Source organism: Styela clava, chromosome 8, assembly GCF_964204865.1.
Source record: "Styela clava chromosome 8, kaStyClav1.hap1.2, whole genome shotgun sequence".
In the NCBI taxonomy this organism is placed as follows: domain Eukaryota; kingdom Metazoa; phylum Chordata; class Ascidiacea; order Stolidobranchia; family Styelidae; genus Styela; species Styela clava.
In genome coordinates this window covers 13473154-13498890 of record NC_135257.1, presented here as the reverse complement: position 1 = coordinate 13498890, position 25737 = coordinate 13473154, and the positions used below count along the sequence as shown (strand labels likewise).

At 34.1% G+C, this 25737-nt stretch overlaps 6 protein-coding genes across 6 annotated transcripts; all 6 read left to right on the top strand.

Annotated features, from left to right (window-relative positions):
- The first annotated feature begins 9245 nt into the window (after positions 1-9245).
- LOC120346053 (glutaredoxin-related protein 5, mitochondrial-like) lies at positions 9246-12365 on the top strand. The gene is made up of 2 exons (XM_078115355.1): positions 9246-9264; positions 10613-12365. Exon 2 carries the CDS (start codon positions 10685-10687, stop codon positions 11216-11218), a length of 534 nt encoding a protein of 177 aa, XP_077971481.1. The 5' UTR covers positions 9246-9264; positions 10613-10684; the 3' UTR covers positions 11219-12365.
- Positions 12366-12390: 25 nt separating this feature from the next.
- Positions 12391-13591, top strand: LOC120346054 (mediator of RNA polymerase II transcription subunit 10-like). Its single transcript, XM_039415688.2, has one exon. It carries the CDS (start codon positions 12392-12394, stop codon positions 12785-12787), a length of 396 nt encoding a protein of 131 aa, XP_039271622.2. The 5' UTR covers position 12391; the 3' UTR covers positions 12788-13591.
- A 16-nt stretch (positions 13592-13607) lies between these two features.
- On the top strand, positions 13608-17188 carry LOC120346050 (nuclear exosome regulator NRDE2-like). The gene has a single exon (XM_039415684.2). The coding sequence runs from the start codon at positions 13640-13642 to the stop codon at positions 16835-16837; it is 3198 nt and encodes a 1065-aa protein (XP_039271618.2). The 5' UTR covers positions 13608-13639; the 3' UTR covers positions 16838-17188.
- On the top strand, positions 17114-18923 carry LOC120346052 (putative RNA-binding protein 18). The gene has a single exon (XM_039415686.2). The coding sequence runs from the start codon at positions 17244-17246 to the stop codon at positions 17868-17870; it is 627 nt and encodes a 208-aa protein (XP_039271620.2). The 5' UTR covers positions 17114-17243; the 3' UTR covers positions 17871-18923.
- Positions 18924-18943: 20 nt separating this feature from the next.
- Positions 18944-19407, top strand: LOC120345726 (adenosine 5'-monophosphoramidase HINT3-like). Its single transcript, XM_039415269.2, has one exon. It carries the CDS (start codon positions 18945-18947, stop codon positions 19395-19397), a length of 453 nt encoding a protein of 150 aa, XP_039271203.2. The 5' UTR covers position 18944; the 3' UTR covers positions 19398-19407.
- A 615-nt stretch (positions 19408-20022) lies between these two features.
- On the top strand, positions 20023-24034 carry LOC120346051 (phosphorylated adapter RNA export protein-like). Its single transcript, XM_039415685.2, has 6 exons — positions 20023-20325; positions 20799-20959; positions 21188-21338; positions 21890-22013; positions 22319-22399; positions 22843-24034. Exons 1-6 carry the CDS (start codon positions 20030-20032, stop codon positions 23191-23193), a joined length of 1164 nt encoding a protein of 387 aa, XP_039271619.2. The 5' UTR covers positions 20023-20029; the 3' UTR covers positions 23194-24034.
- Positions 24035-25737: the final 1703 nt, after the last annotated feature.

Below are 25737 nucleotides of genomic sequence, written 5' to 3'. Positions count from 1 at the left end.
CACCAAGCATTATAACAACCCAGTCTTCCGTGAATTAATCAAAAATAAATATAACTACCTCCTGGCTGAATTGGAAATGTACGATCACCTTCATATTTGGTGGGACCACGTTAAAAATCAGATCAAAAAAGAAGCAATAGCTTTTGGCATTGGCCAGAAGCATAAACAAATGTTAGAACAAAAAAGCATAGAAAAAGAAATTCTTAAACACCAACAGCGAACAGACGTACTAAAAAATTCAGACCTCGACAGCAAAAAACTACATTTATCCAATATCATTCACGAAAGAAAAGCTTTCGCAAAGTATGTAGCGAATCAAAAGGAAGCTGAGGAAGACGAGAAACCAACTAAATTCTTCTACGATAAAATTGCCCAGAGAGAGAAGAATTCTTCCTTGACAGAGATAAAAACGGGCCAAACAGCGACATCCAGTGACCAACCTCAAATCATGGCGAGTATTCTTTCTTTCTACAAAAACCTATGGGGCGATACTTCAACCACAGACAAAAGAATCCAAACTCACTACAAACACTTAATGTCGGAGCCCACTCTATCCCAAAGCGACATTACGGATCTAGAAATGGCCGCCTCCGAGGCCGAAATACTAACCACCATCAAGAGTATGGACAATAACAAATCACCTGGTCTGGACGGACTCGAAAAAGAGTTTTATATAACATTTTGGCCCCAAATTAAAAACAAATTCACGCAGATCATAAACAACTCCATATTATTCGCAACCATGCCAGATAGCTGGAAAATTGCCAGAGTTATACTCATTTACAAAAAAGCGGACCCAACATGCCTAAAAAACTGGAGACCCATATCCAATCTAAACGTTGATTATAAGATTTTAACGAAACTCTTGGCAAACCGACTAAAATTGAAATTTGGTAAAATTATAAACCCATCCCAAAAATGCACGATCCCTGGCCGTAAAATGACAGATACTCACAGAAACATAGATAGTATCATTCGATATGCCCATATGAAATCAATCCCAGGATACATCCTCACGATTGACCAGATGAAGGCCTTTGACCTCGTCGACCACAGTTTCATACTTTCGCTGTTAGAGAACATAGGTATTGGTAAAAAAAACCTAGACATAATAAAAGAAATTTACTCTAACATATCCAGCACAATAGAAGTAAACGGGGCCTTCACCCCAAAAATCCAAATAAAAAGAGGGATCAGACAAGGATGCCCGATGAGCATGTTGCTCTACACCCTCAATGTTGAGCCCCTGGCCAGGGCAATCTTGTCCAACACGGACATAAAGGGTATTATTCTGGGAAAGAAAATCCAAATAATGGAGCAATATGCTGACGTCACCAGTTTTACGATCAGATCCCCCCACTCCATAAACATCATATTCCACGAACTAGACTTATTTAGACGCGCCACGGGCCAGAAAATAAACATCGATAAAACCGAAATCCTATGCCTAAACAGTACCGCCAGACGAAATTTGGAAACCACTGAGCACCAAAAATACCATAGGGAAAACATAAAAATACTCGGACTGAATTACGGAAAAGGCGCATCAAAGATGTTCTGGGAAAAGAAAGTTAGCAAAATAAATAATGTCTTGCAATCAGCGAAAACACGTGAACTGTCATGGCTAGGGAAGAAAACTGTCATACAAACTTTGGTGCTTCCTCATATCACGATGGGAGCCAAAGTACGGCCCGCACCAATCCGGATCCTTAATATCATTCAGGCTCAATGTTTCAGGTACCTATGGCACCCAGAACGAATAGAGCCCCTGTCGCGAAAAACGCTCTTACAACCAGTCGGGAAAGGTGGAATTGACATGGTCGATGTCAAACTAAGATCCCATGCGTGCTTGTTAGAACAGATAAGCAACTTATATAATATGGACCATCCGTCAGAATTTTGGCACCATGAAGCCCTTTTTACCCTCGGCACAAAAATAAAATTGATCAAAAATTGCCTCTATACCAACTCGACTCCTCACTCATCAAAATTAGACGCACATTGGAGTCACATCATGAACATAAGCTATGTCTTGGACCCCCAACCAAAAGAATGGGAAACAATGAATCTGAAAACCATCTACAGAAGTTTAAAAGAAAAGACTTATGAAAGATCACATCATGATACAAAAAACTGGACCCAAATAAATCTCCTTGACGCCGATATAAAACATTTCTTCTCAAATAACGAACGCATCACGTCGTACAGAATAAACCAGGACGCTTTCTTATACGGACACCGTAAATGGCGATACGGTCTACTAGGAAGCTCGGGGTCAAACAAAAATCAAAAACACAATTGCAAATTGTGTGCGCGGGGTAGGGATAATACCCATCATATCTTTCTATCGTGTCCAATATATTACGAACTACACAGCTTCGTTGAAAATAAACTCGCCCGCATAACTGGTGACACAATCTCCATCACCAGGGAAAGTATCATGAACAACTCTTACAACCAAATAAATCAAGTTATAGTCCTTAAATTCTACTCCGTTTTAAAAGACGTTACAATTCGACTAAAGTCCCGACTCGACCGCGCCAACAGGTACGCAGTTCCAGATGATATCTGCGACACACGGAAACTGATTTCCAAAGAATTTATAATGAAGATAGACACGCTTTTAGCTAAATTTGACGCTACAGATAAACTCAAACTCCAGGAAAACTGGAAACAACATCTTCAATAGCGCTTTCTTCAACTCCCATAAATGGGAGCATAATAAAATGAAATACCATCCCCAGCCCATACGGAAATGATGAACCAAAAGCTTCGCGGTGGATGTCATGCTGGGTGCGTGTTTAAAGGTCGTTACACAGTATGTACAGAAGCCGGGGCGGCGGAAGTTGAGCTATGCTACGCATGGTATTGACGGAAACCCCGAGCAGACGTCATGCTATTTGGCACATAGCATGTACCAAAGCTCGGGGTTAAAATCTTTGCTTTGTAATGCGTAGCGATACGGAAGCCTCCTTAAGTGTATGACTGCTGCTTACGCAGTGGCATGCTTATGAGGCGAAATACCGGTATGACTCGGATATGACGTGTCTTTCAGACACCGATCCGAGACTGGAAAAACTCTGATCCGTAAATTATAAAAAAATAAAAAAAGCCGGGGGTGGCGGAAGTTGAGCTGTACTAAGCATGGCATTGACGGAAGCCCTGGGCAGACGTCCTGCTATTTGGCACATAGCATGTACTGATGCTCGGGGCCGAAGTCTTTGCCTTGCAATACATAGCGGATACGGAAGCCGCCTTATGTGTATGACCGCTGCTTACGCAGTGGCATGCTTATGAAGCGTAATACCGATATGACTCGGATATGACGTGTCTTCAAGACACTGATCCGAGACTGGAAAAACTCTGATCCGTTAGAAAAAAAAAAATATATATATATATATCGATGCATAGGAGTTTTTTATTCATCTCCTCTCCAAGGTTTCCAAATTTGAAAAGAATATGTTAATATGTTAAAAAATAATTATAATAATGTCATAAATCATTAAAACCACACAGAGAAATGACTTCATATTAGATTTCTTACAGGTTAGAAAGGTCACGTTTTTTAGGTATTTTGCTTTGTAGATATCATGTGAACTATATTAGACTACTGCCAGATACAGTATGAAAAGCGCGGCGACAACGCTAGCGCTCTCCGTGAAAAGTCCAAAGTAGTAAACTACCACTAGATGATGTAGGTGACGAAGAAAAAGCAAAGCCCATACCCATATATATGCGTAAAAGCAGGTAATATGGGCTTTGCAAAAAAGCAAAGTGACTATAATACCGTAATGACAATAAAGTGTTATAGTCACTCTGCGTAATGTCATCTTGTTGTTATCAAAGTGACTACTGGACTATAGGGCAGGGTTGCCATATTGGCTTTTTTAATGCCAAATTTGCCATTTTTGGCTTTTTTCGAACACGTTTGGCTTTTCTTTGGCCTCTTTTAGTGTCTGTTATTAAAATCATATGAAATACAATATTTTTGTTTAACAATAGTCTATTGCTTAGCTACATAACATTTGAAATTCCCCTAGCATCCTTGTTTATTACCTTAGGTACGGTACTGCCTTAACCATGGGTCTCCCTAAAACCAGGCACTCGCGAATTCAGGCACTTTTTCAGGCACCATTTCAGGCACTTTGATATTTTTTTATTTTTACCGTACGTCATTGGGATTTCCAATTTACCTGACAAGATAATTAGACTTTGACTAATTTTTTGCATCCCTATATTGCAATAAAACAATATTATTTCCAATTTATTAGGGTATAAATAATTTTTCAATAGTAAAATGTGGCAACATTGATTACAAAATATAGAAATCAGGCACTTGTGAAATTTCAGGCACTTGGTAAAAACCTATTTTACAATGTATCTGATTACTCTAAAGCAGAAAATTAAATATATACACTTTGTATGGTTGAATTTACAACTTTTTGGTAAAATACAATACCGTTTATGACTGATGGAGGCGTGTCATATTTCGCAAGTGCCTGATTTTTCATTTTTCTCGGTGACAGTTGCCATATTTTTTCGCAATTATTTTCTTAAATTATTTGCATCAGCACTTACTATTCTTTGCTTTCTAACGCAAATTCATTGTTCCACAACAATTTGAGCGTTTTTAATACTGCAATGAGCAATACCATTTGACAACATATGGTCAACCATCGTACTTTCTGGATTTATTTGAAATTGAATATGAATAATAAAATCTGGCAACCTCAAGCACAAAATACTAAAACCAGGCACTTGTGAAATTTCAGGCACTTCGTAAAAACCTATTTCTCGATGTTTTTACTTACTTTGAAGCAGAAAACTAAAATATACACTCTTTTGTATGATTGGAATGACGTCTTTTTGGTAAAAAACAAGAACGATTGGGACTGGTGATGGGGGGTCAAATTTCGCAAGTGCCTGATTTTTCATTTTTTTCGATTACAGTTGCCACATATTTTCGCAACAACTTTTCTAAATTATTTGAGTTAGAACTTACTAATCATTGCTTTTAAAATAAATTCCTAGTTCTACAACAATTTCAGCGTTTTTACAATGAGCAATATTATTTGACAACATATAGATAAACATCGTACTTTTTGGATTTTTTGAAATTGAATAGGAATGATAAAATCTGGCAACAGTGAGCACAAAATACTAAAACCAGGCACTTGTGAAATTTCAGGCACTTTGTAAAAACCTATTTCTCGATGTTTATACTTACTTTGAAGCAGAAAACTAAAATATACACTCTTTTGTATGATTGAAATGACGTCTTTTTTGGTAAAAAAGAAAAACGATTGGGACTTGTGATGAGGGGTCAAATTTCGCAAGTGCCTGATTTTTCATTTTTTTTTCGATTACAGTTGCCATATATTTTTGCAATATATTTCATAAAATCATTTTCGTCAAAACTTAGTACTTACTATACTTTGCTTTCCCGGTAAAATGTTTTTTAAGACAATCCGATGTATATTGAGTGCTATTCTTATCGCTAATTTCAATTCGACGTCTGCCCGAAGGTGGTGCAAGTATTTATATTTGAAGTGAGTACATACCTCTTCAAAACGCCCAGATGGAAGATTGAACAAGTCGGAGTCAACAAAAATTCAATCACATTTGGAACGTTGTCGCACTGCATCGTCGCCACTCATATACTCTGAAATTCCGATGCATGAATTTTGCTTTCTGGAAAATAATAATTGGAGTGTCTGTTAAAGTGCGAAATGTATACGGGAGCAAGTACAATATCAATGCTTCGTTTGCAAGCGTTGGTATCATGATACATGTGAGAAAGTATCGAAAGCGAAATTGTGGAAGTGTAAAATTTGTATTCGGTAAGTCGGTGTTGCAAATGTGGGCATTTTCAGGGCGCTCCCGTAGTAGCCTATGTGCTCCAAGATGGCGCACAACCTATTACCTCTATCTTGGTACACATACTTTGTTCGGGTTGTGTGCCAACTTTGTGCACATACTACGGGAGCACCATTTTCTGCACAACCTATTCTGATGCTCATTCGCGACATGAAGAAACTATACGCCCGACATATAAAAGTAGCAAAATATACACAAAACCTTTTCATGTTTAATTTCAGAACTGACCTTTAAAAATTTCAATTCTTAGATCTGTGGTTTTACCTAATTGCAAGATACGTAAATCATATCATGTCAAAATAGAACAAATAGTAAGGAGTTTCATTGGATACTCAATATTTCTAATAATTTTCAAACTGAAAGCTTCGATTAGTGTTCACTCATACACTTCCTTTGTGAAGTTGTGTTTTTAATGTTTTATCTCCTTAATAAATTTAAATTCAAATTTATATCCCCAATTACTGGTGAAGAAAGATCTATAATCGAGAGTTTAATACGGCTTCTGTGACATTAAAAACAATTACTGTTTTACGTTTTTATATATTTGTAACGTTTTGAATAACGCAAAAAAAAATTGTTGACTGACTACTGGCGTGTTGAATATTGAAGGATTTTTATTGTAACATTCGTTTAACGATGCTTTTAAGCCTAACTTTGGGCATATCAGCTACCTGATGTCATTCGCCGAGCGAATTTTGTTTAGGTGACATTGCCATCTCGCATTTACCATCCTGTAGCCATTCTTCTTATTTGGGAACTACGTGTTTTACAGTTAGCTGTTACAGCATGAAATAATGTACAAATAATTCTACGTAAACTATCCATGAAATCCATTCCATAAACTATCCATGAAAAGATATTACAGTCAGATCTTCAGGTTGTAAAGAATATTATACAACAGCAACAGCAAGTGATTGAATATCTTTATTGTAGCCGTGGTTGAACACCGCTGGTTGTCAATATAGATTTTGCACAGGCTTTTATACATTTTGTGAACGGTAAATTATGTTCTATTAAGGGATAATGTGACTTGGATACGTATTATAAAAAATTCTATACGACATAAGTTAATTGTTTCTCTTATGTAGTTTATATGAAGTCATAGGCCAAATTACATTATTAAAATCGTCGTCCGATAACAATTAAAACTGGAATTTCGAACTAATATTGCCAGAAGACAAATTAGGTTCTTTATAACAATGCGATTGTTGCTACCTGGGTAATATATTACTTCGAAATGTTTATAACAAATTAGAAGAAGTTTTAAACCAATTTCAAGGGTTCCGAACATTACTATAAAGATGTCGTCTGAATAACTAATATTCTTTACAGATCTGTCAAATTTAAACCCGTATTTAAATAATACATATGTCATACTTTTAAATTAATAAAAATAAACAACACAATGTCATTCAAACTTTACAATATTCAAATAGTTTTGCAAAAGCGTGATTGGTTTAAATAAATACCGATTTCCGGATGTACATACTGATGTTAAAAGTTTAATTCCATTTATGCTAAGTGGAGCTCTCATACAAACATTGACTTTTATAAAATAATGCAATAGGGAAACAACATATAAAAAAAAGACAAAAATTATAGAGATATGGCAACTACCATTGACAAAACCAAACAATCAGGCACTTGCTAAATTTGCCACATTCCTACCAGTGACAGTTCTTCTTGTTTTGAACAATAAAAATACCAAATTCAGTCATACAAAATATGTATATTTGGATTTTCGGCTTTAAAGTAATCAAAAACATCGGGAAATGGTTTTTTACAAAGTGCCTGAAATTTTACAAGTGCCTGATTTTAGTATTTTGTGCTTGCGGTTGCCAGATTTTATCATTCCTATTCAATTTCAAATAAATCCAAAAAGTACGATGGTTATCTATATGTTATCAAATGATATTGCTAATAATATTATTAAAAACGCTGAAATCGTTGTAGAACTAGGTATTTCCTTTAAAAAGCAATGATTAGTAAGTTCTGACGAAAAAGATTTTATGAAAAGTATTGCAAAAATATATGGCAACTGTAATCGAAAAAAATGAAAAATCAGGCACTTGCGAAATTTGACCCCTCATCACCAGTCCCAATCGTTCTTGTTTTTTACCAAAAAGACGTCATTACAATCATACAAAAGAGTGTATATTTTAGTTTTCTGCTTCAAAGTAAGTAAAAACATCGACAAATAGGTTTTTACGAAGTGCCTGAAATTTCACAAGTGCCTGGTTTTAGTATTTTGTGCTTGAGGTTGCCAGATTTTATTATTCATATTCAATTTCAAATAAATCCAAAAAGTACGATGGTTATCTATATGTTATCAAATGATATTGCTAATAATATTATTAAAAACGCTGAAATCGTTGTAGAACTAGGTATTTCCTTTAAAAAGCAATGATTAGTAAGTTCTGACGAAAAAGATTTTATGAAAAGTATTGCAAAAATATATGGCAACTGTAATCGAAAAAAATGAAAAATCAGGCACTTGCGAAATTTGACCCCTCATCACCAGTCCCAATCGTTCTTGTTTTTTACCAAAAAGACGTCATTACAATCATACAAAAGAGTGTATATTTTAGTTTTCTGCTTCAAAGTAAGTAAAAACATCGAGAAATAGGTTTTTACGAAGTGCCTGAAATTTCACAAGTGCCTGGTTTTAGTATTTTGTGCTTGAGGTTGCCAGATTTTATTATTCATATTCAATTTCAAATAAATCCAGAAAGTACGATGGTTGACCATATGTTGTCAAATGGTATTGCTCATTGCAATATTAAAAACGCTCAAATTGTTGTGGAACAATGAATTTGCGTTAGAAAGCAAAGAATAGTAAGTGCTGACGCAAATAATTCAAGAAAATAATTGCGAAAAAATATGGCAACTGTCACCGAGAAAAATGAAAAATCAGGCACTTGCGAAATATGACACGTCTCCATCAGTCACAAACGGTACCTATTGTATTTTACCAAAATGTTGTAAATTCAACCATACAAAGTGTATATATTTAATTTTCTGTTTTAGAGTAATCAGATACATTGTAAAATAGGTTTTGACCAAGTGCCTGAAATTTCACAAGTGCCTGATTTCTATATTTTGTAATCAATGTTGCCACATTTTACTATTGAAAAATTATTTATACCCTAATAAATTGGAAATAATATTGTTTTATTGCAATATAGGGATGCAAAAAATTATTTAAAGTCTAATTATCTTGTCAGGTAAATTGGAAATCCCAATGACGTACGGTAAAAATAAAAAAATATCAAAGTGCCTGAAATGGTGCCTGAATTCGCAAGTGCCTGGTTTTAGGGAGACCCCTTAACCATAACCAATCAGATATAATTGCAGTCTCTGCAGCCGCTCAGACAGATGTTCAAGCAGGTTTGTAAACATTGCCTCGTTTTTATTTTTGCTGTTATTTGTCAGTTTTTAGTTCTATTTCCCCAAAATAGTTGTATACAGTATGTAACTTAATTGTCACCTTCTCAGGGCAGGAGCTTTAGTTTAGTTGCAGTAATCAAAACTTAGCCTCACGAACGATGTCTGGATGTGATTAACCGCGCTAAAATTAGCTATCAGTAGTCCACCTGTAAGTGACACCTGGAAGTGGTTAGATATTTTTTTTAAATAAAAATGATGGATTCAAAATGTTCAGGAAAAATGTTTTAAGGTATACAGGTATATCACATACCGGTACTGAAGCGGCACCCTGTGTATATATTGAATTGTGGATTAATGCTGTTCTATTGATGTTTTTATTTATTTATTTTTTTCTCAACTTTTTCATATAGATGTCAGCTTAACTGTATTATGTCGAATGTAGATTCTGGTGCTGTCATTCAATTAATCATTTTTACTTTTGGACCCTTCATCCCGCTGAAGTGGAAATTGTCATGATAGCAACCGAAATTACAATTTTCAATGGGAAAAGACATTTGTGTGGCTCACTAAATGAACTGATGGATCTACATCACCATATTGCAAACCCATTATTGTGCCATGAGCATCAAATCATGGGGCTTTTGTACTTAGTAAAATTGTTGACTTTTTCTGGCTTTTTTATGTCTTGATTTGGCTTTTTTTGATCACTGGGATCTGGCAACCCTGCTATAGGGGACGGACTAAAAGTAGACACTTGAAAATTAGGCACTTCGAAAAAAGGGGGTAAAATAGGCGTAATAACTTTTAAAAACATAATGAATTAATTAAAAATATTAAGATTAGAATTAAATATTAGTCATGCAAATTGCAACAAGTAAACCAATTGGTAATATTTAAAACGTAGTATTATAAGGAAGCGCACACGCTCGATCACCACATATGCCAAGCACTTCAAAAATTATAGAAAATGGGAATTAACCATCTTAGTCCCGGTAAATATCTAACGAATATACTTGAGTCTAGTAATGTTATTTGAGAATAAAAAATTAAATATTGCCATACAAATTGCAACAAGTAAACCCATTGATAATATTTAAAACGTAGTTTTATAAGGAGGTGCACGCGCTGCTCGATCACAACATATGCATGCTAGGCACTTATTTAGACACTTTGAAAAATTCTTATAATACTACGTTTTGAATATTATCATTGGCTTTACTTGTTGCAATTTGCATATTGTATATTTAATTCAAATTAATACAAATTTTCAGCAGCATACTGGCATAAGCAATTATTTTTTATGTATTGAGTTTAATTTTTGTTGCAATCTGTTCATTTCTGCATTTAGATGGTGAATATTGTACTGTTGTAACCTTAGATTAAAAATCAAGAACCAGATAGTGATTTTTGACAGCAAAAAATGAATTCCAGCAGGCTTATCGTATTTCGACTCAATCCACTCTATCAACAATCATATAGGATTTTAGCAAGACGATTAACCACTCGGAATCTCGAATCACTCAAAATTGAAAATCAGAGCTATTTTCCCAGGAAAAATTGCTATCGACTCTTATCTGTTTATACTCCCCTATTTTCACAAAATGAGCAAACAAACTCGATGCCTATAAGTGAAAGAATTGAAAAAATGGTCAAAAATAAAAAAATCGTGATTTTTATGAAAGGAGTTCCTGATCAACCTATGTGTGGATTTAGTAACGCAGTTGTACAAGTGTTGCGAATGCACGGAGTTGAAGATTATGACTCACATAATGTCTTGGAAGATGAAGAATTGCGTCAAGGCATCAAAGACTTTTCTGATTGGCCAACAATTCCGCAAGTCTATTTTGAAGGAGATTTCATTGGTGGTTGTGATATTTTGCTTCAAATGCATCAAAGTGGGGATTTAGTAGATGAACTAGAGAAGCTGGGAATAAAGTCTGCTCTTGTAAAATGACAAACTTATAATCGCTTATTCGTCATGAGTCACTAATGCGCCTTTGTTGAGAAATAAGGTTTACACAAGACTTGTAAAATATTCCGCGATGACATAAAAGCCCAATATTCGTTTAAGTTTAGTGACATACTTCATAGTGATTTATTTTTACAAGATGCAAAATGTTGCATGGATAGACTGTATACGATGACCCCTGGTAACAGTCATTGTATAATAACTTCAAATTACTGCCTAACATGTTGCATTGTTATTCATTAATTTGCATGCCCCCAGGTTCACATAATATGTAATGTGTTTGTGTGAAGGGTTTTTTAATATGTCATATATATCTGAATTACTATTTATCAGTGAACTTTTGCAACAAAATAATTTGTTTCAGATAGAGACATTCTGGACTTGAAATAATATGTCTTGTTAATAAAACCTATTCCCACCACTGTTAAGTCGACCTAATTACAATAGTCTTGTACATTTTTTTTTGGCTGTTGTATCCGGCCTACTCAATTAAATTCATTTTGGGCACATTTCTTCGTTCAGAATTTCTAAATATCAAATTCTTGGTTTTAAAACTGATATTGTAACAATAAAATGCTGTCGAATTGGGAAAGAGGGCACTTCTCATTTTACCTATCTTGCTCAGTCGTATGTACCGGTAAATGAAATATTTGCTATTATGTTTGTACAGAACATCTCACGAAAATTGATCGGGCTGAAAATGGTTGAATCCATACGGCAGTATGTGAAATATCGTAATTGTATATTTATGAAAAATGTTTGTGACTTTGCCTTTCATAAATCTAATTATGAAAATGTCAGCTGTCAATTTGTGTTCTGTTCGACTACTTGTTCTATGCTTCTTCTTTAATGGAGATCTGTGTGCGTATAATGTACAGATGTTATGGCAAGAGTACAGATCATTTTTCTGAATAAGTGTATAGTTTTTTGCGTATTAACTCGATTGTATTTGTTTAAAAAATATCACGGAAAAAAATTTTACGTTTTTGTACAATGGCGCTCAAGTAAAATATATTACTCATAACAACAACATTATTTCAGATGTTTTTCTATCCCAAATGTAATAGGCCTACTCATTGATATGTACTTAATCGTGCTCGCAAGCCAAACTTGTTGTTTGCTTTCAAATAGATTTATTCACTTAATCAAGTATATATAATGGCGGAAAAATTTGAACAGCTGGAAGAGAACTTGGAGCAGTTTATCGAGAATGTTCGTCAACTTGGAATTATTGCTAGTGACTTTCAGCCTCAAGGCCAGGCAGTTTTAAACCAGAAAATAAATTCTATGATAACAGGCCTGAAAGATATAGAAGCATGTAAATCAAGTCTACAAGGAGTCAATATACCCCTTGAAGTTTTTGACTACATTGATGATGGAAAAAATCCTCAGTTGTATACAAAACATTGTATTGAAAAAGCTTTAACAAAAAATGAGGATGTTAAAGGTAAAATAGAAATGTATCAGAAGTTTCGACAAGAACTTCTTTCACAATTATCAACTGTTTATCCAGAACAGATGAATGAATATAAGGCTTTAAGAAAGAATACTTGAAATGGGATGCGATGCCTTGGTCTGGATATTGTCTCAGAATTCCGTTCACAGTCGAATATGGGCATGGTGCTGTCAATGGATATTATCCACTTCTACGATAAAATATGGACAAACGGAATGAGATTAAAGTCACAAATTCTTCCTTACTGTTCTAGGGACAGTATCTGAACTGATGGAAGTTTTGTGTCTGAGGATATTTTTGTGAAAATCCACAAAGTAGTCGTTATCTTGTTATATAATACTTCCTAATCTATTCTACATAAATAACAAAATTATGATATATATAAGACTATTTTCTGTGATCAAATTAATATTTGTTTGAACAAGATAAAATCTGACTTATATTTTGAAAGTTTCAATATATAATGGAATGAATATTGTCAATGGTTATGTTATCAAGCGTGGTTTTCCCAGCAATTCAATTAACGTACTGTTATTGCAATCTGATTAGATCATCATACATCACTACTATGATAAATTATGTGTATTAATGTGGAGGCAAAAACCCATTAACTTGGTATAGTACAAAAAAAACTGCATGGCATTAACCTACCCGTAAATATTGGGGGTCATTTAGATTTCTGACATTTGTCTGTCAGATGTGTCAATAATTTACTTATTTCTTATCAAGGAATACCAAACCCTATTGAAAATGATATCATTGGCAGGTTAGGAGGGCTCATCTTATGGCTGAATGTATGTTTTGATAATTAATACATCTCTCAGACTTAATGAAAATATTCAATGTTTGAAGGCTTTATCATTTTTTCATCTAATAAAATGATTTATTTCTGTTTTTCTTAGGTACATATATTATGCCAGTTGTTGTTAGTGTTGTATGTTCATTCTGTCATGAGTCTGTTTCCTGCGGCGGCCACAACTACTTTTAAGAAAAAGGAAGACAGGGGACACAAAGATTGGTTGAAAAATGAAAGTTTTCTTCCTGAAACAGCATCTGTACTAACCGAGTTAGAAGACAGAAAACATGAATCTGATACACCAAGTGATGATTCTAGTGATGTGGTTGAAACTAACGTGAGAATATCAAAAAGTAAGAAGAGGAAAAAGAAAGAGAAGCATAGGTCACTCTCCCCAAAATATAAAAAACAATTGAAGACTGCTGACAGTGTTAAAAATGAAAAATTATCAGTCATAGTTGATCAGTTACATTCTGACATGCCAATATTTCAAGCGGATAAAATTCCAGATATGGATAATGTACATTTTGGCAGACTTTATAAAGTTTATACATCGAAGTATTATCGAGACCTTGCATGCTGTGTTGGGACTCCAATATGGCAGTATATAAAAATCAAAGAATCTAAGAAAAAGAGAAGAAGAAAGCGCGCAAATGATGAAACAAATCATCGCTATTTTGGTACAAAATTGCCAGTTGCTGATACTTTTTCTGGAATTCATAAGCAAGGAAGAAAACTACAGTTTCTCACTGACAATTATATTGCAATAACTGGTAATTCAGAAGACCAAACAAATGAAAATGATGAGATAGATTCTAATGAAACACTACAGAGATCTATAACAGAAAAACTCAATCGAAGGGTGAGAGAAAACCCGCAAGATATAGATGGATGGATGGAACTACTATCTTGGCAGGATGAAGTTTTAAAAGGCAGTTTGGTACACGGAAGATCCCGTATTATCTCTGAAAAAAAAATTGAAATTTTGAATCAAGCTATCAAAGCCAATCCCAGAGATGCAAAATTACACTTGATGAAATTACGTTTGAAGTCGGAAATAGCATCTGATCATGCTACACTTGATAATGAATGGGAAAATTTATTATTTCGATTTCCAGATAATATAGAAGTATGGAGAGGCTATATATTCTACATTAATTGTAACAGTGTTTCAACTTTCAGTCTTAACCGAACAAGAAGAGCATTTTCTCATTGCGTGGAGATTTTAAGATCAATTAAAAATGGATTATATAAACAAGATACATCTTCTGAGATATCTGCTGAAGATAGATTGGTTGAGGTGTTTCTAGAATACACAGACTTTTTATCTGCCACTGGACACATGGAACAATTGACAAGCCTTTATCAGTGTATGATTGAGCTAAATTTTCGAAGTCAAGATGACATAGATACATGGGCAGAACACATTGACGCTATCAGACAATATTTTGTGAGTAGCGAACCAAAAGTTGGTGAGAAAGATTCAAAAGGTTTCAATGCTTGGATTATGAAAAATCAAACTGGTGGATGGGTCTCAACTTCTGACAATACAAGCATGACAGAAGATGATATTGAAGATGACGTCGATCCCTCTTTAAATCTAACCCAAAATTGGTTGAATATTGAAAAATCTCGTTGTGATAAACAATGGTTACGATGGCAGCCATCTTTTGAAGGTGATGAATGTCATGATTCTGAGAGGATTGTGTCATTTTCTAGTATAAAAGATTTATTGTTTGTCGTTGATAGCAAAGTGTTAAAAATTGTGATTTTGAAAAACTTTGTTCGTATCATGGGATCTGCTCAACATTATAGTTCAACCACATCCAAACCCTTGTCATCTCAGAATATATTTTCATTTAGTCATCCAGATCAGGTTTTAAAACAAGATGAACGTTTATATGGAATGAAGCCATTACTTTTCCGATCATTTGGTTCCATTGTTGCATCGAAACATACTTTTCTGTGTGAAGTATTTTGCCAGCTCATTACCTCCACCTGTGATGATGAGCTAAAGACTATGCTTTGCGGTGAATACATGACATATCACGAACACCGAGTTATATGTGTTTTTATTGAAGGCAAAACATCCCAACTTCGTAAAACTGGTAAAGAAGCGAGAAAGGCTGCCAAACAGATTTTAAGTGACAAACCCAATCTGTTACATATATGGTGCAGTCTTGCAATAATTGAATGGATATGTGGTAAAAGAAATGAGGCTTGTAAAATTTTTCAAACTACATTATCAATGTCGGTAAAATCATTACAGACAGCAGATAGGACTCAAAAGAGAAAGTTGTTGGCAGATATTCATTACATCTGTAAAACATTTGCAATTCTTCATTTAACCATGTGTGAGACTTGTTTTCCGTCATCAAATCACACAGACTCAAAAACTTGTGATTTCAAACTTGCAGTTATACGTTCACTGTGTGCTTTAGGAGATAACTATAAATTTGCTGAATATTTTAGTAAAACTGATTCTAATTTGCATTCTGTTAGTATAATAAAAGCATCTGCAGGATTTACTCGACTTATAGAAGAATCGCAATCATTATATGAACAATTTGCATTTGAAAAAAAAAATGATCTAAATTCAGATGCAAATTCGAGTGATTACTTTAATCTTTCCATTTGTCAGTATATTTTTTCAATTCATTCCAAATCACAGATACTTGTTAACTTTGAAAATGCTTTTGAATTTTTACACACAAAACAAATCAGTTGCAGCAAACAAGTCAAGATTGATCTCGAACATTTATATCACTATAATATAAATATTTTACAAGTTTTTTCACCACAATCGCGAAGTATCCATACAAAAGTTGTATCAGATGCTGCCACAGATTTCCCGTTTAACACTTATTTTGCTGAGAAGTTTGGAGAAATCTATATGCCATCCTATTTATGTGGAAATGTTAGAAAACATTACAGAAAAATTTGCAATGAGACAGATTCCGTGATACCTTGGCTTTGTGCAATAAAATTTGAACTACATCGCAGAAATAAACTTTTGAATGCTTGTATGTCATCATCTGAAACTGTAGAGTCAAAAACTCATATTGATACTCGAATTCGTAATTTATTTGAACATGCACTTTCTGTTGGAACCAACATGGGCTCGCTAGTACTCTGGCAGGCTTATTTGGCAGCTGAAATAGAATTTGGCTCTGATAGGGTTCAGTCAGTGTACACCAGAGCTATAAATTCTTGTTCTTGGTCGAAAGAACTACATTTAGCAATTTTAACTGTGAATCCTGATTTGCTTGTTGACGTTGTTTCTCATATGACGAAAAAGGGTTTGAGAGTTAGGACCCCTATAGAAGAAATTCAATTGCTTATGACAATTTAATATGTTTGGATCACCCTCCTTTAATTAAGTTTTTTCTAACTTGATTTATTCACCTTACATGAAAAAATATTTGCATTTTTTATGAGATGATCTATATTCTATGCCACTTAGACATAGAGAGCCGTTGGGAACTTAATATTTTTCTTCCCCTGACTTCTCTGGGCGAAATGGGTAGACTTTGGTTGAACAATTTGCTAACCAGGACCTGACCTAGTACTCTAAATTATTATGCGATCCCTGCGAAAACATCTGCTTATTTCCAGTTATAAATATTTCCTGCAATTCTTTATCCCTTAGTGCTAATTTATACATTTTTATGATTTATTTTTGAACATTTTATTTCAGAATAAATTACAGGTTAGGTGCCTCGTTGGCATATTTATAACGAATTTGGTTTAATTCTGATATGACCGATCGCTTTACGACTGCTCAACATGACAAAACATCAGAACCACTTCCACTTGAAGAAGAATTTCAAGGTACCTCACTCGCACAGAGAATATGGATTGGTAATGTTGACTTGAAGGTGACAGAATACACTATGGTACAGATTTTGAAAAAGTTCGGATCTATTAAACAATTCGATTATCTGATACATAAAACTGGTCCGCTACAAGGCCAGCCACGTGGGTTCTGTTTTGTGAGCTTTGAGAAAGAAGTGGATGCTGCCAGGGCAATTTTAAAGCTTAATAACATGAAGGTCCTGTCAAGGCGTATTCAAGTACGATGGGCTCATAATCAACCACAAGAAAAACCAGGTCCCAAGGACACCCTCAAACTACCATCTGATACAGATGATGCAACACAACCGCAAACCAAAAAACTGAATCCCAATTCCTCAGAGGCAATGATTCGAGCTATCGAAGCAAAACTGAATCAAATGGAAAGAGTGAAAAGTTCTTCCTGCCCTTCTTCCATGCAATCAGCTTCTGGTAGTCAATTGCATCCAGCTTTGGCTCTTTCTAAACAAAACGCTGCAGCTGCAAAAGAAGCATCTCACCCTTATTATAGAAGAAAACGTAGGCGGAGATAAAATTTATCCATCTAGTTAAAAGTTAATCATTTGACCTGTTTGCACATCACTAGTAGCTGTGTTCTGATTGTACGCATTGATTGCTTTTAGCATAGTTTTAGCAGGGTTGCTCCATGTGTTTATTTTTAAAATCTACTTTTAGCGACTACAAGTTTTCCACTCTCAATTGAAGCTCATCACTCCAGGTTTAAAAAGATTTGGCAATAACTCCTCATGAATTGCAAGTTTGGCTGTGAATTGTCCCATATTTCATATGATAACTGAGGAATAATAAAATTTTGACTATTTGAACTGATTTTAAACTATTTAAATTGGAAGTTTATTCTTCAGCCTGAAGTACAATTCTGGCCTCTACTTTCATATCAGAAAAACTCAACAGCCCTATTTTGGGGCATCAAGTATCATGTCGTATGTATGTTAATAAAAATCATATGTTATCTGTGTAAATACAGTGACTCTCCATGTATTTCTTTTTTCTATCTTACAGTTTTTATGAAATGAATGCAAAAAACCACATGTATACATAACTTGGTATTCTTACTCATGTGGTTTTATTTGCTTTTGTATCATATTTCATAGTACTACCATGTTTTGATTGCAATGAAGATGAACTGTTAGTAACATTTTTGCCGAAGCCAGCACTAGTCTGATATCAACGACTCAGAAGTATGTTTCAAATTGTTTTTGTGAACTTGAATATACCTAATTTAAACATAATATTTAATCCCATCATAAATGTTACACGCTTGTGATCATTCATTTAATGAAATTTTGAGGCTTTTTTGTTCGTTGCTGAGAGGGATGTGGTACATTGAAATATTTTCATTCAAAAGTAAAATTTGACTATGGCTGAAATATTTATTTCTTTTATATAATGTAGTTTTCTGTTCATTTATAACAAAACTAGGGATAATGCTAAGCTATACTATCAAACTTTTTTTAACAAGTAACAGCACAATTGCCTATTTGTTTAGCCTGTTCTATTCAGCTTGCTGCTCACCAAGCCTGAGTATTTATTGTCTTACTTATTTTTCATGTTTGTTTTTACACTAGTTAATTTATTTAATAAGTGATATGGGAAATACAAGAAGTTCTGAAGATAAGTGCATATTTTGTAAGATATGCCGAAAAGAGCATCCTGATTCTAAAAATATTTTGGCTGAAAATGAGAAACTGGCTATATTTAGTGATATAAACCCTGCAGCAAAACATCATTATCTTGTTGTACCGAAACAACATATAAATAATCCGAAGACTCTTAACACTAAAGAGCATATGGAGATAATCAAAGAAATGGTTTCATTCGGAAAGGACTATCTTCAGAAGCAAAATGATGTAGAAGAAAAAGACACAAAGATTGGTTTTCACTGGCCTCCATTTATATCTATTGAACATCTTCACCTCCATATTATATGTCCTGCATCATCGATGAGTTTGTTGCATCGTGCAATGTTTAATAATTCGTATATGGTTGATCCAGAATATGTGATTGATAGGATTGAATCTAAAATCGAATCTCAACTTTGATGATGTTGTATATGACTTTTAATGTAATCATTTGTAACTTCAATGTGCAGTATTATTATTGTGAGTAATTTATTTAATGTTGATTGTACTTATCCTGATCTACTGAGTTCTTCATGTTGTAGTATATTTTTAGTTATTCTGATTGGTGACGGTATTTTTTAATTTTATGCATCATTTTAAATTTTTGCATATCACTGTTTAGATATTTGATTATCTATTTTGCATTTTAGCTCATTCCCACGAAGTATATAACACAACTGTCAGTGAATATCAGGAGAATTGTTTAATGTATGTCATCATAGTCCATTGAGAGTAATGAGCTTGTAAGGGGTGTATTCATTACTGAATAGTTCTTAATTTCATAGCTCTTGTCTTGCAGTTGATCATAAACAATATGTTTTAAGATGACATTGACAGAACTGTGATTCAATGTCATGATTTTAATGGGAAGCATTTTAGCATACTTCTGATTATTCAATCTTTTTCCATGAGTTTCAAATTTGGAATGTTTTAATGTCGCCTGTATTTGTTGCTAATTTATATTATACTATTAACTGTGGTAGTCAATTGTAAATTTAATGTTTTCCTCTTGTGAATTTTTCTTGTAAGGAAGTATTTAGAAAGCAAAAAACATGGCATCTAGTTATCGAACTGTAGTTGCATCAAAAATACAAATTTCATCTGATGAAGGTGAAGTAAATAGTAGTGACTCAAATAGTGACGATGATGATATATCATATATGGAGAAGCGGGCAAAGACCAATGCAAACAATTATTCAGAGACAAATAAGCCTGCTGTACAAAACAATTTTACTAAACCCAAAAGAAGTAAAAATGCAAATATATGGGGATCAGTTCTGACTGAACAAAGTTCTCAGGATATATCAACAAATTTGGGGGCTGTTGGCATGCAACATCTAATATCCAGGTTAATAATTTTGAATCTTTTTTTTAATAATGTTCTATCAATTGGGTGTATGCATAACCATGGACCCAACTTTCTATTTTGCTGTTTTTTTTCTCTGAATTAGTATAATCTATGTGAACTGTAGGAACTAGCAAGAGTTAAGATGACTTATCCAGGTTATTCAGTAGCCTTGCTGCACACTAGCACAAGCAGCATTTCTGCTTCGAATTCAGCCAAGCGTTTGAAAGCTCGTATTCTCTCTCAATTGCCTTGGAATTTGTCATTGCATTTAGTTATTGATATTTTTGTTACACTGTCATCTGACCTTAATAGTGTAATAAACATATTAATTTCTTAAGTATCAGACCTATTTCTGTTTCATAGTAATTCACTTTATGGGATTCACAAAAGTTTCCAAAAAATTTATTGCTGTTTTTGAATATCCCGTTCATAGAGCCTATTGTACATTTTATGATTCAAAAATTTTTCAATAGAGGTCCAGAATCATTTGATCTTCCTTCACATTTTGGACACAAAAAAAGAGATGTTGAATCTGATTCCAATGAATCTTCTAATGACGAATCAGAGGAACAACATAATCAATGTTATGACACAGAAATGCAACAACATAAAACAAATGAAGCAGAAAAAAATGGTAGAGATTAGAGAACATTTGAATTCTATTAATGTAATATAATATATGCCCATTTCGAAAGAGAGAATTATTATTAATAAAACTAGTCTCATATACTTTGAGTGAGCGCACCTTCAAGACAGGCTATTCAGACCATATGTAACAAAGATAAAATATATACCTAATCAAACTTAGTTAAGGTCTCAACTTTTTTAATCTTCATTACAAAATACTTCCTTTGTTGTTTAGGGTCTCAAGGACGGCGAAGAAAAAGAAAAGCGAGTAAAAAGAAAAAAAATGTCCCGACATTCAAGCCGGGCCAGGAGGTTAATCTTAATAGAAGATGTGAACTGGCAGATACAGATCCTGTCGACAAAGTAGCAGAAGAAATAGCGTTCAGGTATATTTCAGTTTTTTAAAACAGATAGCATCTAACTTGATAAAAAAGAATGCTAGATTTTGTTTTATAAAGATATGCTTTTGCTTATTGAACCCTGGCGCTCCAGAAGTATGTGTACCAATATGGATGTAACTAATTTTGTTCGCTCATTTTACATCCAGTTGTGTAAAGGTACTGTAACTAATAGCACTACCGAAAAGTTGGACTATGAGAGTGAAACATAATTCCATTGATTAAGATTGTGCTGTAAAATCATTTGCCATGATTGTTCAATATTCCGCAAAAATGTGATGTTATTTTAATAGCGGACGATTCTTGGGGCAAAATATTTTTGTATCCTCAGCATGGATATAATGCTCTATAAACCTCCCAGTTCTGCACAGACATAACTCGAAACTGGTTATATATATAGCACTATGCACATAACAATTGGGTAGTATTCAAATTAATTTTCTGATTCTTTTTTCTGCAAGTTTTTTATCTTTACCTAGTATCATCATTACTTCTATACATTTCAACATATTCAAAGTATTATTGCTTTGTTTTCATAGGTTGTGGGAACGCAAAAAAGATTTAATTCGATCTTTGACAGAAACTCTAGGTGTTAAAAAAGCTATTGATTTTTGCAACAAGACCCAAGATATTGAGAAGAGTGGGGGACTTTTAACTATGACGGTTTGTATTACATGCATAGGCCTACCGTGATTTAGTTGGCAAAGTGGATGTTTTAGAATTTTGTAATTAGGCATTGTTTCATTGAACTTATTTACTTCATTACAAATAATTTTATATTTATCATCTGATTGTTCAAATAGCAAACTGTTCTCATACTTTATCTGGACTGACATTGACAATCAAGCAAAATAGTTTCGTTTCATGCTTGAGCTACCTTTTCATATTTGTCAAAATTAAATTCAGAAATCATGTATTTCATTACGTAGTCATGTTAACATCTTTTAATTATATCTGTATTTTTGCAGGGGTTGAGAAGAAGAACTCCGGGTGGTACATTTCTCTATCTTATAAGAAATGATCCCAATTTAGATCAACAGCAAATTAATGTAAGTGCATTAAATATTGACTATGGATCTAAGGTTTGGTAATGTGTACAGCGTTTTTAAAATACTAATAATATTTCCATACTGACTGACATATACTTTCTCCCTTCGCCGATTTCCATTAGAAAATGTTTCATTGTGCTAAGCCAAGACAGCTTTTAGATCTTTTTTATTGTATATGTACTGATAGAATTTTTGGCTACACGAATTCATTCCTTCTATGATAAAAGTCTTTGATAAGACAAATCTAGACACTATTAGGTATTTTGTCTTGTATTTTGTCTCTTTGTTTTGTCAATTATCCAGCTTCCATGCACTGAATCATCCTCTGTGGCCCATTTCAGGCCCAATTGGTATTTAAATTCAAGATTAAAATATTCTTGTAAACCGTATTATGATATTAAATTTAGTTCACTCATACCTGTAGCTGTATATAATTTTTACAGAATATATTCAGTGTAGAATCTGAAAGGGAGCGAATGCAATGGGAACAGCGCAAAATCGCTAAACGGAAAAAGAAACCTGAACCAATGGAACAAATCCCAAATTCATGGAGCATGGCAGCAGAATCTAAAGATGGGCATGAAATGGATTTTAATACAAATGACATTTCCATACAATCTAGTAATATGTCAAAGACTTTTGTTGCTGATTCGAACTTTAACAATGTGAATAGCTTCTTTGAAAATTCTTCGAAAGTAATGGTCAGTGGGTTTCAAAAATTACCCGCGGAACTTAGTGATGGAGAAGTTGTCGATACTGATGAAGATATTGAAAATTCTACCAGTTTTGGCTGACAACAGAATCAAATCCTGTGCTGCCTTCAATTTAATAAGCACATAATTTATTCACAATCGAGCGGTTTTTAGCTCAATGTGCTTCTACAGCATGAGGCCAGAAATATTTGATTCCATAACATACTTTTTATTTAATGGCAACAAATTTTCACATATTTATATACAAAATATTCATGATTTAAGGTTCAGAATAAGAGGATTTATACTTTAAGATCCAGGTTGTCAGAACCAGCTTCAAAAGCACCAGCGGTTTGTATTAAACGACTGTGCCATTGAACTGCTGGCTACCCTGAATGTGGTTCAACTCTAGCGATATTCATGTTAAGAAGGTTGCTGGTTGTTCATGGGATGTTTCCCACAGCTACGGTATTGGCTTTCCTATTGATATTTATGCTTCCAACGAGTTTAAAATTCACAGTTCCAAGACTACATCAAAATACCAACTTGAAGGAGGTATTAAAATATGGCTATCCATCCATACCAGCTACTTCAACTTTTAATTGAGTAGTTTTAGCATCTAGTCAGCCAGCCGGAGTACGAAGCACTCATTTGTGCATCAGGATTGGATGTACCTGTGAATGCGATATATCTTTCTAGCATGTGCAACTTTCTGTAGGAGCCACTGTGCGAATGAAAAGACATCTGCTTCTAATTGCATGATAAATTAATATGAATTAACTGTGATTTAATTGAATTTAGAATAATAAAACATTATGTTTTTTTCATTCACGAGCTTCATTTTTTAATTGTACAGTTCTGAACAAAACGTCTAGAAATAAGCCTTGCCAAAATTTGGTAAGCTTATGTTGAGAAGTCTGAAATTAAATCAGAATATAATTCTCATTGGTAGAAATAGGATACATTTATAGGACAGAGCAGAGACCGCTTAATCACCACTGTAGAACCACAGCCTCTCGTTCGGTCAAAGTCAGATTTGTGATTAGTTAGTCAGTTATTTGTTATCGGAGGCATGACTTTAAGGTAGACCAGCGGTGATGTGTGTGAACCACCCTGCGGCGGCGAGGAGTCCAGGAATCTTCTCCCGTCCCGCACAGCCGAACTAGAATCTCTTGTCCAACAACAGGAATATTACTTAATGTTATTTATGGTTTTTGCTGGTAACCATATTAACTGGAATAGGAACTAAATGCGTCGGCATAATGGAAATCGCGCGAACATGAAATTTCTCCAAAATTAAGCAACCGGTTATGGTCACCAGATCAAGAGAGATAAGAATTACAGGGAAACGATAAATTGTTTCGAAATCCGATATGCATATGATATAAAAAGTACAATTTATACACAAGACAATGGACATACATACATACACGTTAATCTAAAACAAAAATTAAACATAGATGAAGAGAAAAATATTATACGCATCATTGACGACTGTGTCTCTGCGCATACTGCTGCGCAGTGCGCGAGTTTTGAACATTGCGTTGTTGTTGTGATGCTTGAGGATAAGTTTAATGTTATACGACGGCCAAGCGTAGGATGTATTACGTAATTTCATATTTTCTTCGTTGGTTATTTATTCGATGGCAGGTTTGAATCATATGTATCCTATGAACGTGTTTTATGGCAGAGTGACCAAAATAAAATTGATTGAAATAAGTTCTGATTGATTGAAATAAATTCATTCTTCTTCTCACAATCTTACGACACTGTTTTCAGGTTTTACTTTTCTGTTTAGCACATTCTAGAATTATCAAAATGAACTTCCTCACGTTGTGTATTTTTGCAGCCTGAGTTACATGTGTGATTAGGAATTTTGCTAATTCTGTATTTGACTACACTCAGACCTGCAGGCACTGAAAGTTTCAAATAGAATAGTTCAGGAGGCACTGACTTCTAAATGAGGCTTGTACGGTACCGGTAGCCTACCCAGGGATGGCCAATACCCAATAGTTCACTATTTCGAATACATTCGAAATTATTTTTTTCGAATATGAAATTTCGAATACTTCGAAAATAAAATCCACTAATTGAAGCTTATCTAAATGTATGTAGGAATTTCCATACAATAAGCAATGCAATAACTGCTATCTACAAGTTACAACCTAGCTATATTACCAGGCATTTCATATTTGCAGATTATTGCAGTATATATCTTATATACCATGAGTCATGTTAACAGAATTAAATTAATACGACAATAGTGGTATCGATGATGGATTTGAATATTTGCGCAACACAAAATCACCCTAGTAAAACGCCCATACTTTTAAATACCAACCATTATCCAAATCATTTGACGAAAAGCGGGATAAAGTATGAGGTATTTTTCCGACTTGTGACAATTTTTTCGTGAGTACAAAAATACGAATCAAAAATTAATTATATTTGGGAACTTTACCACACATTTTAAGTCCGCAGATCGCCGTTGTATGTTTGAGTAATAATACTTTTATTATTTCATAAATATGAAAATAGGGATCAAAAACTATTTATAATCGGGTAGTTTACCACACATTGTAAGTCCACAGATCGCCTTGTATTTTGTAAATACGAAAATAGGAATCAAAAATTAATATTAATCGC